Here is a 12,562-nt window from a genome sequence, read left to right on the forward strand (position 1 = left end):
ATCCACCATGCACATGCCTTGGTATGTTCAGAGCAGTGGTCCAGTAGAGCCAATTTGCCAGGCCTCGCCATATTGATAACCCAGGCACCTTGCTCCCTCTGTTCCAGAGGGGCTTTACTCACATGGGTCACTTGATTGCAGTACATTTCACCTGTGTGATGGCCTTAACAGTCAAGGCCACTCCTCAATTTCTCCATTGTGTCTCTCCCAATTAGTGTCCTTATCTTGAATTCTACAAGCTTTTTCATGCTATTTTTAACCCCTGTCCTGTGGAGGAGGGGCGTGAGAGTGGCTTGATGGGCACCTGGCTGCTGGCCAAGGTTAATCCATCACAGTCCTTTATTTAACAACCAACATGGGGTGCACAGGTTTGAACCAGCAACCTCTTGATCTGCAGCCAAATGCTGCTGGTCCAGGTCAGTCCACCACAATCCAAACTTGCTCCCTTTAAGACATTTCTTAGCTGGACAAGACTCTTGTCCAGAGCAAAGATCAGGCTTGCCTCAGATGACCCCTTTGATGGAGTGTTTGAGTATAACTATCAGCAGAACAAAACTCAAAGCTGTTTAGAAATGCAAGTGATTAGCACTTCTGCAGGCAAGGACAAGGCAGCTTATCAAGGTGCTAAACATATTCAGTGAAACTTGGTTAAATAAATCATCTTTTAAATCAACCTTTGCCCAATCGAAGTCCAGCCTTTTACTTATAGGTGCAGACACAGGAGGGACAGCAAAAGAGAATCCCTGTGAAGGCTGTTCTGCACAGACATACAGGTAAGAAATTCCTTTTTTGCTAATCTCTTTCCTTAGAAAACTCCTTTTAAGGACTTAAATAATTTTGCATGTAAAGCTTCCATGGATTAAAAACAGTAGTGTGCAGTGCACTGCAACCTTCCCTTTATTTCTAAATATGAAGAAATAATCTTTCCCATAAAAGCCTTATGTACTACTGGATTTGTATGTTAACTTCAGGAATTAGCACAGATTCTCAGTGTTTGCCAAGAAAAACTGCTTTGAGTTGTAGTTGTGATTGATAAAATCTGATGTGTTCCAAACAATGTACAAATAATAGGGCAGTCCATCCCTATATGGAGTTGATCCCAGTACAACTACACAGATTCAAAAAAGCACAAGGCATCTGACCAACAGGACCAAGTGAATCATGATCTACAGCCTTCCACCCCCCTGCATGCTGAAATCAGCCCCATTCTCCAGCTTCACTGACACTTGTGCCAAACTCCCACCAAATATCCACACTGTTTTATATGCTGCCCAAATAACCTCAACAATGCACCTTCAGCTTCAACAGCAAACAGTCTGTGGCACAGGCAGCCACAGAGGTGGTCCTGCAGTAGGCTGCTGTCATGGAAGGACTTGACTGCCAGCTACCTCTATAAAATGAAAAAGAAAAAAAAGGCCAGTTCCCATATAAATTAGTCACATAGGTGATATGAAGAGAAGAGAAAACATGGAGTTGCAAAGAAATCTTTACATACAAACAGATGAATTTTCTTAGTACCTATTAGCCTGCGATTAATGGCTTATATCTGCAACACAACTTCGGCCTTTTGACAAGGACCTGTCAATTCAGAGAGGCAGGAAAAAAAAAAAAAAACACAACAAACTTCCCAGTAAAATACAAATCAAGTTTGCTAATTATCTGGGCTTTCTAACGGGAGGAAGTTGTCTTCATTTGTCTTCATCTTGTTCCTCTATCATCATGAATCTTTGGCAACTATATTTGGAGTTGTTCCCTGGTCACTATTGCTTAATTTCAGTATGTAGCATTCCTGCTAATGATATGCATCACCTAAGATTTTCATTACATCATAAAAGCATAGAAGAGTTTAAGTTGGAAGGGACTTCTGGAGGTCATCTGGTCCAGTGCACCACAGGAAACAGAGCCAACTTAGTTTGGGTTGCTCAGGGCCCCATCCAAGTAAGGATCTCTAAGGATGGAGATTCCACAGCCTCTCTGGGCATGGGTTCTAGTATTTGACTTTGACAGCCCCCAAGATGAAAAGCTGTCCTTATGGCTGTCTAATTGAAATTGCCCTTGCTGCAGCCTGTTCGTTGCCTCTCATCCTACCACTATTAACTTCCAAGAAGAGTTTGGCTCCATGGTCTCTATACGATCCAGTTAGGCAGTTAAAGACATCAATAAGACCTTCCCTTTACTTTCTCTTCCCAAGAGTGAACAAACCCAGCTCTCCCAGCTTCCTTAAACAGTATGTGTCCCAAACCCTATACCACCTCAGTGGCCTATTTTCAATATGTTGAGGAGCTCAAAACTGGAGACAATACTCAAATGTGATTTCACAGATGTCAAAGAGAGGGTAACAATCCCTTCCATTGACCTGCTTGGCTACATTCTGATACCACCCAGGATACAGTCCACCTTCTTCACCCTTATGGTACATCACTGACTCATGTTCAACTTGGGCACTTGAATGTTGCCCAGCAACGCTGTCTTCTGGATAGCCAGCAGTCAGCCTATATTGCTGTGCATGGTCTAGATAGAGATTTTTTTTTTTTTTCCCCGCTTTTCTTTGTTGAAATTCACGAGGTTCCTATCAGTTCATTTCTGCAACCTGCTCAGGTCCCTCTAAATAGCAACCCTAACCTCCAGTCTGTTGACTGCCCCCCCTCAATTTGGTATCATCTGTCAGCTTGTTGAGCATGTATTCTATCTCACTAACCATATCATAAAGATGTTAAACCGTATCAGTGTCAGTATCAGCTCTAAAGAATGCCACTAATAACCAGCCAACAGCTAGATTATGTATCACTGATAAAACCCCTCTGAAGCTAGTGGCTCAACCAATTTTCTGCATCATCTAGTAATCTGCTTATCCAGTACGTATGTCATCTAATTGGCTACACTGACTGTACTAGAGACTGTTATCTATGACTGTTAAATCATCGCAAATGTTAAGGTGAACAGCATCCACTGCTCTTTGCCCGTCACAGAGACAATAAAGTTATCAGGTTCATCAGGTAACATAAAAATCAGTAAATCCACATCGCCTGATCCCAAACACCATCCTGTCCTTGGCATTTGTGCCATGATACACATTCTAGGAGGATATGCTCCTAAACCTTTAGAGGACAAAGATCACAGCATAATAGCAATCTGGTGGCAATCGCCCACATCAAGTATACTCTTTAACCAGCTGGCCTCAAGTTCTCCAGAGAGGTAACACAGCATCCTGGAGACACTGACTGGAAATTCTGCTCCAGTTGTCACAAATTCATTGAGAAATTATTTGAATCAAACTACTGCAGTTACTTCAGCAGCCTGTCATTACAACATCAACTTTAATTTCTTTCCGTTCTAACACATCACATTTTCATATTGATTACATCTCATGTCACTGTTAAAGTCACCAGGGCTGGAGACAAAGTTTTAGCCAGGCAGCAAACTGAAGCTTTATGGTCATTTCAGGATTCATATGAGAATTGCAAGATAAGCATACTGTCTCAACTCCTCTATTCTGTTTAATACAGACCAGGCAGTATTAAATTACCTCAGCTGGAAGCGATTACCTGATGGCACATTCACATTGTCAGTAGGTTTGTGCTTGAATGAATATCCTACACTTTTGTCAGACCTCACAATACCTCCATTCGTATCATACTCAAATGTCACATATAATGATATACCAAAGTGAAATAGCTCTGTTGGCTCCTCTTCATAGCAGAATCAGTGTTTAACTAGGATTCAGAGGCAGAAGAAAAAAATTGACTTTGACCCTACCAGTAACTTTTAAAGGATACAGAAATAAAGCAAGTGTAACATTTTGTTGAAAACTGGGATGCAGAGATATCAAACCCAGCTAGAAGAAAAGCAGCTTTGTAAGTGGAGACAAGGATCCTCCTAGTGCCTTTGTAGTCCCTGCTTTCCAACCTCCAATACAAAACCTGCACTCATTAACAATAACACTCCAGTTACAGTGTCTTTTCCTGAAACCTACTTTTGTTTAGCTAAACTACGTGACAACAGAAAAACCCTGTTAGGATAATGAGGTCCTTCCTTGATCCTACCTGCTCCTAACTCCATCTGCACAGGTTGCCCGGAGAAGTTGTAGAGTGTCCATCCTTGGAGATGTCCAGAAGTCTGAGAGAAATGGGACTGTTCAGCCTGTAGAAGCGAAGGCCCAGCGGAAACTTAGCAATGTATAAAAATATCTCAAGGGAGCATGCAAAGAAGATGGAACCAGACTCTTTCTGAGTGGTGCCCAGTGACAGGACAAGAGGCAATGTGCACAAACCAAAACACAGGAAACTCCATCTGAATATAGGACACTTTTGTTTGTTGCTTTTTTTTTTACTAAGAGAGTGACTGGGCACTGACACAGGTTGCCCAGAGAGGTAATGGAGCCTCCCTCCTTGGAGATACTCAAATGCCATCTGGATGTGTTCCTGGGGAACTGGCTCTAGGTGGCCCTGCTTGAACTGGGAGGTCGGACCATATGACCTCCAGAGGTCCCTTCCAACCTTGACCATTCTGTAATTCTGTGAAATCCCATTTTGTCACATAACTTCCCTATAGTGTTCCAGCATTTTTGTGCTGCCAATATTTTTCTTCTGTAAGACTTAATTTTGGTATTGAATCCTCACCTCAATCTTCACTATGTTACCATATGCAGACATTTTTTTTCTTTCAGTTCTGCATCTTGCTTAACTTGATTAGAGATAGAGAGACAAGAAAAGCAAGGAGGAGGAGGGAAAAGGGATTCTTTTCTTCTCCCTAGCCTTGTTAATTTGCTTTGCACAGGTGGATTTCCTGGGAAACGAAAAACCCAAGAATTCTGAAGCAAACTGTCTCAATATATTATATATTTGGAGATAACATATTTAGGGAAGCTTACTGTTTTTACTCACACGTATCTTTTCCATCCTGTCTGGCAGAGATGACTTCTGTTCTCCAACCCCGAGAGTGTAAAGTGACCAAAAAACCCAAAAAGAGCTATGGATTCTACCTGCGTATTGAGAAAGACACAGCAGGGCATCTCATCCGGAACGTGGAAAAGAACAGTCCAGCTGAAAAGGCTGGCTTGAAGGATGGAGACAGAGTCCTCAGGGTTAATGGTGTGTTTGTAGACAAGGAGGAACATGCACAGGTACATCTCTGTTTAGCCTGGGATCCACAGCACTCCCCAGTTACCCAGACCCACTGCCACTACATAAAGCTTTCTCTTCCAGTTTTTACAGCATCTTCGGCTAGGAAATCCAAGAACTGAGTCAACTGCTTAGAGTATCTCCCTGCATCATTCATTACTCACTGTGTGCCCATGGTGATGAGATGCCTTTGAGGTGCCTCTATAGTGCATAAGCGGAGGGATGACAAAGAGAGTAGACAGTGCAACCCTTCCTGGGGAGACCTGTTAGGCCAGTCACTAGCACCTGCTTGCCGTTTTACCTTGTCCACTACAGGTGGTGGAGATTGTCAAAAACAGCGGAAATTCTGTTGTACTTCTTGTTCTGGATGGTGCATCCTATCAAAAGGCAGAAGAGGAGGGAGTGAACTTGGAAGAAGTGGGTCAAAAGGTGTCAACAGGACAGCAGGAGCAGCAGTCCCCACCAACCATGGCCAATGGAGCAATCACTGCAGTTCCACAACCACGGCTCTGCTACCTAGTGAAGGAAGAGAAAGGCTACGGCTTCTCCTTGAAAACCACAGAAGGTGAGAGCCTGGGAGAAGAAATGGTGTGGGGGTGTGTGTATATATATACATATATACATACATATATATATGACAGCAGGTACAGAGGCAACCACAGTTAACATATGGGGGCCTATTAGCAATGCTCTTGCTAATAGAAAGAAACTGAGAAGTAGGAAGATGAGTTCAGGTCCATCTCTAGCCCATTTCTACACAGCAGAAGTGCATATTTTTCTGAGGACCACTATTCTTATGCGGTGGACAAAAGATTTTATATATCTCTCTATATAGATCTATCTCTCTCTATATATATAGAGAGAGAGACAGAGGCACAGGAGAGGCAGAGAGACAGAGAGAGATCTATATATCTCTATATATAGATCTACATCTATATATCTCTATATATAGATCTACATCTATATATCTCTATATATAGATCTACATCTATCTATATAGATACATATATAAAAGAATAAACTATTTTCTGCTTGTTGTTTAAGCCCACTTACCAAAATAAATTTGCAGCCCCTGATCAAATGCCAGATACACACTCAAGATGCTACATTAACTCCTGTTCCATTCCTCTGAATCACTTCAGGAATCAGCACACAAGGCTCTAGACAGCTGCAATAAACACTTTTCCTGATTTTTTTAAGTAATTTCATTTAGAAAGCAAGGGATTTGGAACCTCTTCCACATACACCTTTCTTCCAAGGCCAGTAAACAGAACAGGGAAGTCTTCTGGAAAGCACCACCTCTAAAGAGGGTATTTTGGAATGCAATGTAACTGAAAGATCAAACATGGAAGCCTTCCAAACACAGGAAATTATGAAGTGTATAGAACAACAAAAAGAGCAGCTCCTCATTTCACATCGGAGGGGGAAGGAGGGAAGGAAAAAGGAACCCTTTCATCTATCTTAATTGTCCCATTTGGCACTCTTGGTAGAGAAATAAAGGATTGTTTGAGTTGCAGATAAGGAACTAATGCCTCCCACCCCCATGGAAGTCATTTTTCCAGGAGAGAACAAGAGATAGTGATATGTCTGTGTGGAAGTTTTGTGGTGCCACTGTAATCAGCATGTAAGCAGAGACCAAGAATCTCTAAGGACATCAGTACTGAGTTTCCTTAACCATTAAATTCAGGCATATTTCAGTGACTTAGCCTGCATAATGAGTTTTCATTTATTTTAGGACAGAAGGGGTTGTTCATAGTAGAGCTTTCATCACAAGGAGCAGCTGCAAAGGCTGGTGTCCAAAATAATGATCGCCTGATTGAAATCAATGGAAAAAATGTGGAAAATGACACACATGAGGAAGTGGTGGAAAAGGTACTTGTTTGTATACTGATTCATCTTCTGTTCTGGACCACTTTCAACAGCAACCTATCAGGGTTACTGAGGAGGCAGATCTGACCCATTTGAAGGCTTCACAGTAAATCTTGGAAGCTGCTGTTTGTTTATCATCAACATGGCAGAGCACCCCTCTGCTTCAGCTCTGTTGTCAAGCAGCCTCTTGAACTGACTCTGAATGAATACTGCCATCAAGACAGGCCAAAGAATTTTAAATAACAGAAATACACTGCTGCCAGGAACCCTATTAAATAAATCATGCTCTGTTCCTAGAAGTCCTGGGAATACTCCTAATGGTAAGACGGCAAGTCATCAAATGTGGTTTTCAGGGCAGGAAGAGGGGGAATTCTCTGATGGTAAAGTTAGCATAGAAGAGGAAAAATTCATTATTTTAGACAGTAGTTCCCTTCTCCTGTTAAAAAGTCCAAAACTAATTAAAATCACTGTGCAAGTACTTTCACTACCTGGCCTCAGCTGCAAAAGAACATCACTAATGAGGCTTCCAGCTTTCCCCTATTGGCACTACTAAAAGGCAGCTGGAACTGAAGAGATTTCAGAGAGCCATGAGACAGGCAGTACATGCTCCAGCTTTCCAGAATCACAATTCAGGGCACGCTCCTGCCTATGGAACCATGCACAACCCGTGTGTTGCTGAACTGCAATAACATCAGCAACAGGATGATATTGGTTAAGATGAATAAAGAGGCCACCCATTACACTAGAAAGGAATAAGAGAAAGATGGATTTTGAGAGGTTGAGCAGATTAAAAAAGCACCCAAAAACCTCAAAATTGGTAATACAGGGAGATGGCAGAGGACCAACAGTGACATAAACTTGACTCTTGTCCCTGCAATCTAGAATAGTGATATAGCTGGCATGACGTGTATATTCTGGAATTCCACATCTAGATAAGCCAAGCACTATGTACTGAGGCTCACTGGATTCTACCAGCGCTATGTGTCACCCTTCATGGTACTCTACAGTTAATTCCCTAGAGGTCAAGAACACAGTTTGAAACACAGAAAATCTCCTTATACATATGCTGTATTTTACATGACCAAGATCTTGTCATGGCCTAAATTTCTGAAAAAAAGAAAAAAAAAAAAAAAGAACAAACAAAACACACACAGAAACCAAAAATTAACACAACACACAACACAGACAGATACTTCCAAAGTATCTACAACTCCCATATGTTGTTGAAAGGGTGACATCTGAGACTCTACTTGTACTATTGCAGGTAAAGAAGTCTGAAAATCATGTTATGTTTCTACTTTCAAATGAAGAAACAGACCGCTATTACACAAGCCAGAAGATGGTACTGAGCAAAGAGAGCGCCAACCTGAGATTGCTTCCCCTCAAACCACGACTTATTGAGATTCAGAAAGGAGAAAATGGTTATGGCTTTTATCTACAGATGAAAAAAAATAGTGGTGGTAAGAACCAAGTTAACACACAGACCATGACAATCATTGTACAGTTTCTTCCTGGGCAGGGTTTGCAGACCTCATTAGCTTTGGTCTCTCACCGGCTATCTAGAAGTCCTCCACAGATGTGTTGCAAACATGGCTCCATCAAGGAAATGTTCTCAACCTGAAGTACCACTCTGACAATTACCCTTTGCCATGCATTTTAATGTCTTTAAACTTACCTTCACATCAATCTTTTTTCCCTTCTAATGTTAGATCATACAATCAAGGATGTTGATTCTGGGAGCCCAGCAGCCAAGGCAGGTCTCAAAGACAATGATATCTTAGTGGCTGTCAATGGTGAGCAAGTGGATGGTCTGGATCATGAAAGCGTGGTGGGAAAAATTGAGCGGTCTGAGGCAAAAACCACACTGTTGGTCGTGGATAAGGAGACTGACTCCATGTATAAACTGGTAAGATTACGCAAACTGCTGTTAAGAATTTATATGTTATCATTATGAAGAGACATATGATACAGCCAGTCTGATGTGACAGACTTCTTCAACTTGCACAAAATGTCTAAGATATACCCATATTTCAGCAGCTCTCCAGGCACTTGCACAGCAAGTCACTAAACATCCGAATTTTTGGCCTCTTCCAGCTTTTTATAGGCATTACTAGAACAATTTTAAATTTAAACATACCACAAGAAAGGTTAGAAGTTTAAGATGGCAAATTCAGAGCTACATGGCTGTGTAAGCATTTATGAATGAGTAACAACATTCCCTTCTCACACAGACCAACACTAGTTTCCCACTCAGCCAGAAATTAATAGCAAAGAGTTCTTCACTGCAGCTCCAAGTTATTAAAAAGGTTTCAAAATATGCTGAGCATGAAAGCCCAATACAGATTTCACAACAGAAGATTTTACGTTAACAAACTTCTACTTGTCACTTTTTTCAGGCTCAAATTTCCCCCTACTCATACTACTACAAAGCACAAGATCCAACTCCAGCTAACACGCAAGAAAGAGTGGAGTTGCACACTGAGCAGCAAGTGGACCACAAGCCAAGAATCTGCAAGATGGTGAAAGGGCCTAGTGGATTTGGCTTCAGTTTAAACATGATCAAGAACAAGCCTGGGCTGTTCATCAGTGAGGTACTAACGTAGAATGAGGAACAAGGAAAAGCTCAAACAGTGTGCTGGACAGCCTCCTCCCTTCCATCCTGCAAGTACATTCAAGAAAATCCACAAAAGACAAGGCTCTTCTCCAGTACTCTCAGATAAGGGCTGTGATTGTTCAAACCAGACTGACATTGTCAGACCAAGATTAAAAATAAGCACCTGAAATCATTCCTCATTCTTTTAGAAATCTAGAGAGAAGGGGAATCCAGCTTTTGCATCGTTTTGGTTTCATTCATGAGGCTGGCATGCTAAAATTAGTATTTTAAATATATATGGGTTGGGGTTTTTTTAGTGTAGAACATCCTAAATGTACGATACACATCTTCACCCCATTCTACCCCGCTTCTCTGAATTCCACAGCTGGCAAAAGTCAAACCTCTACTGTTTCCAATTATGTCTGTGCCTTTATCTTTCTTCAGGACAGGCTCCACTCGTCTGTGAAATGTGGTAAAGTTAACCTTAAAATTAATAGACAGGAACATGCAAATAATAAGAAAATGTGTTTTCTACCTGTCTTCAGGATTCTACCATGCCACATTTCTATCAAAATCAAGATACATCTTAAATCAGAAACAGATGGTTCCATGTTTATCATGTCTACGCCTACTGCCTCTCCCAGTTCTTTTCAGCCCCACAAATCTCTCTTTCCTCATGCTTATTTTGCCTTCTTGTAAGGAAAGCTGTAACACAGTAGCCTAGCTAATCAATCAGTTGTTAATGCATCTTTCCAAGTTTTAGGCTAATATCACAAGTTAAACTTGCCTTTGCAGGTACAAAAGCACGGGCCAGCTGACACAGCAGGTGTAGAAAACGACGACTATTTGGTGGAAGTGAACGGGGTGCGTGTGATCGATGAATCCTATGACAAAGTTGTGGCAAGAATCCATGAGAGTGGTGACAGGCTTATGCTACTAGTGTGCAGCAAAGACGCTTACAAACACTTCCAGGGCCAGAACATTCCCATCACAGCCTCCATGGCAGATCCAGTCCATGACACTTCTGAACCTCCTGCTTATACGGAAAACCACTCATCAGAGCAAGAGAGAAACTCACCTGAACCAAGGGAAAGGGTGAGTAATACTGTGTTTAGTAGATGTTGAGGGATTGTCTAGGGGACAGGAATTTTTTTCTACTAGTATGCATACCTGAGCTAGGATTTTTGAGTCTGGACTTTTACAAATCAGCCTAGGTTATCAAAAGGGAAACCGTGGACAGATTACAGTAAACGACTCTTCCTTTTCCCAGACATAATAAAGACAAGTATCTTTAATGCAAGACTGAATCATGGAAAAGATGCACATACAAGAGATTTTATGGAATAAGATAATCCAAATACAGTAATCCTTATGAAGATGGGAAACAGGCAATACAATCCTGAAAGTGCAGGAGAAAAAGTACTTAAATACACCAAAAAGCATAAAGCACTTTTGGGGGAATCAGGTGAAATATTTCAAAATATTTCATTTTGTACAAGGCAGAGCAGTTGATACATTATGATATTTTCTAGAAACTGTGCCACTTTGAAGTTATTTTATTCACTTTATGCCATCAGAGAGAATCTAAAGAATGACCGAAGTCAGAAAAGCAGAAATTTCTTTGTGAAACAGTCACTTTGAACCCTCTGCATGGTCAGCCTTTAATATTTAAATGCTTCTTTTCTGATCATGCAAAAGAGACAGGCAAGGAAGAGTGAGACCAATAATCTCTCCTTTCATTTTTCATTAGCCTTGTCTGCAAATGTTCAGCTACAAGTTTTTTCAAAAGTTTCTTAGTAACAAAGCTGCATTTTACAGATCTGAACTATGCATCTGAAGTGCAAATTCAGCAGGTTTGGGAATTAAAACATAGGAAACATCTACTGAACCAATTTATCTCTAAATGTGCTTAACCAAAAAGCACTTCCACAACAAAAATCAAATTTGTTGGCTCATTCTGCTATCCAAACAAGTACACAATTAATGCAGATGAAAGTAGGAGTCCTTCATAACACTGCAGACTATCAAGCATGTTTACAAACTAAAAATAATTAGGACGTATTTGTTACTCCTCTGCAGGCAAGCTCATCCTCCTCTTCACAATCAGCTGCCTCTACAAGAGCAGACAGTGACAGCGACGACACAAAATTGTGAGGAGAAGAACCACACTAAGAATGAAAAAGAAACCTTCCAAATGCACTTTCTTTGATCACTCTCTGCTACTACACCTCCCAGAACTTGTCTATTCCTAGGAGTGCCATACCTGTACAGGACTGCAGTCTCTCACTGAAATGCAGCAGCTTGAAATAAACACTTTGGTGTAACCTCCATTCAGTTAACATACTGTAATTGTGCTTCATTGGCTTTCTGCCTTGTAAAGCGGGTCACTTCTGCAAAGGCTTAAATAGCTAGAAGTATATCATTAAGTACACTGCAGCAGAAGGCAGAAACATTTTATAAACTCATAAGCATCTTAGCCTTTTAAGGATAAGCTCTTAATAAAGAGCAATTGATTTCTCCCCCTCTCCCGGGAGAGGCAGTTCTCGCCCTAATCCAACTGCATCAACTCAATCTCTGTGGCGACTCTTCTATGCTACACTTACAGCAGCACAATCACTGTGAGATGGCATAAGCCAACGTACTCTGTGCATTACACTCCCTTCTCTTGCTAACAATGCAGAAATTTCTTTCAAACATTAAGCTAACTTCATAACTCAAGACATCTAAGCATATTCTTTCTCCTCAGCCTACAGCTGTGGATCACAGTAGTTAATATATAATTTAGTCATGCACGTTTCTCTGACTCCAAGTCAACACCGTGTTGTTGTGAATGAGACATAAATAGCTCTGTAATACCACTGCTGTATACTTTGCCTCCTTGCTGTACACCAAAGACAATATAGAAATAAATTGTTTAGCGTGGCTGTTTTTTTCCTCAGGTCTTACTCTTACCACCTATGATTTGTGTTGCAGAACAATT

The 12,562-nt window shown here is 41.1% G+C and overlaps 1 protein-coding gene across 2 annotated transcripts; it reads left to right on the top strand.

Moving 5' to 3' along the window:
- Positions 1-665: 665 nt before the first annotated feature.
- PDZK1 (PDZ domain containing 1) lies at positions 666-12,520 on the top strand. Of its 2 annotated transcripts, XM_071809864.1 has the most exons (10): positions 705-773; positions 4,068-4,370; positions 4,911-5,122; positions 5,436-5,685; positions 6,856-6,992; positions 8,254-8,449; positions 8,699-8,895; positions 9,386-9,580; positions 10,378-10,677; positions 11,662-12,520. In XM_071809864.1, exons 3-10 carry the CDS (start codon positions 4,913-4,915, stop codon positions 11,734-11,736), a joined length of 1,560 nt encoding a protein of 519 aa, XP_071665965.1. In that variant the 5' UTR covers positions 705-773; positions 4,068-4,370; positions 4,911-4,912; the 3' UTR covers positions 11,737-12,520. The 2 variants fall into 2 exon arrangements, with proteins under 2 accessions (XP_065718823.1, XP_071665965.1); XM_065862751.2 differs by lacking the exon at positions 4,068-4,370 and having other exon boundaries at positions 666-773.
- Positions 12,521-12,562: the final 42 nt, after the last annotated feature.

Source organism: Patagioenas fasciata, chromosome 1 (assembly GCF_037038585.1).
Source record: "Patagioenas fasciata isolate bPatFas1 chromosome 1, bPatFas1.hap1, whole genome shotgun sequence".
Lineage (NCBI taxonomy): Eukaryota > Metazoa > Chordata > Aves > Columbiformes > Columbidae > Patagioenas > Patagioenas fasciata.

Bases quoted from the DNA above. Each gene is read 5' to 3' on its own strand.
- PDZK1 (XM_065862751.2), top strand. From the start codon at position 4,913: ATGACTTCTGTTCTCCAACCCCGAGAGTGTAAAGTGACCAAAAAACCC. The intron at 6,993-8,253 runs GTACTTGTTTGT...GTACTATTGCAG, and splicing joins ATGAGGAAGTGGTGGAAAAG to GTAAAGAAGTCTGAAAATCA. The intron at 8,896-9,385 runs GTAAGATTACGC...CACTTTTTTCAG, and splicing joins CTGACTCCATGTATAAACTG to GCTCAAATTTCCCCCTACTC.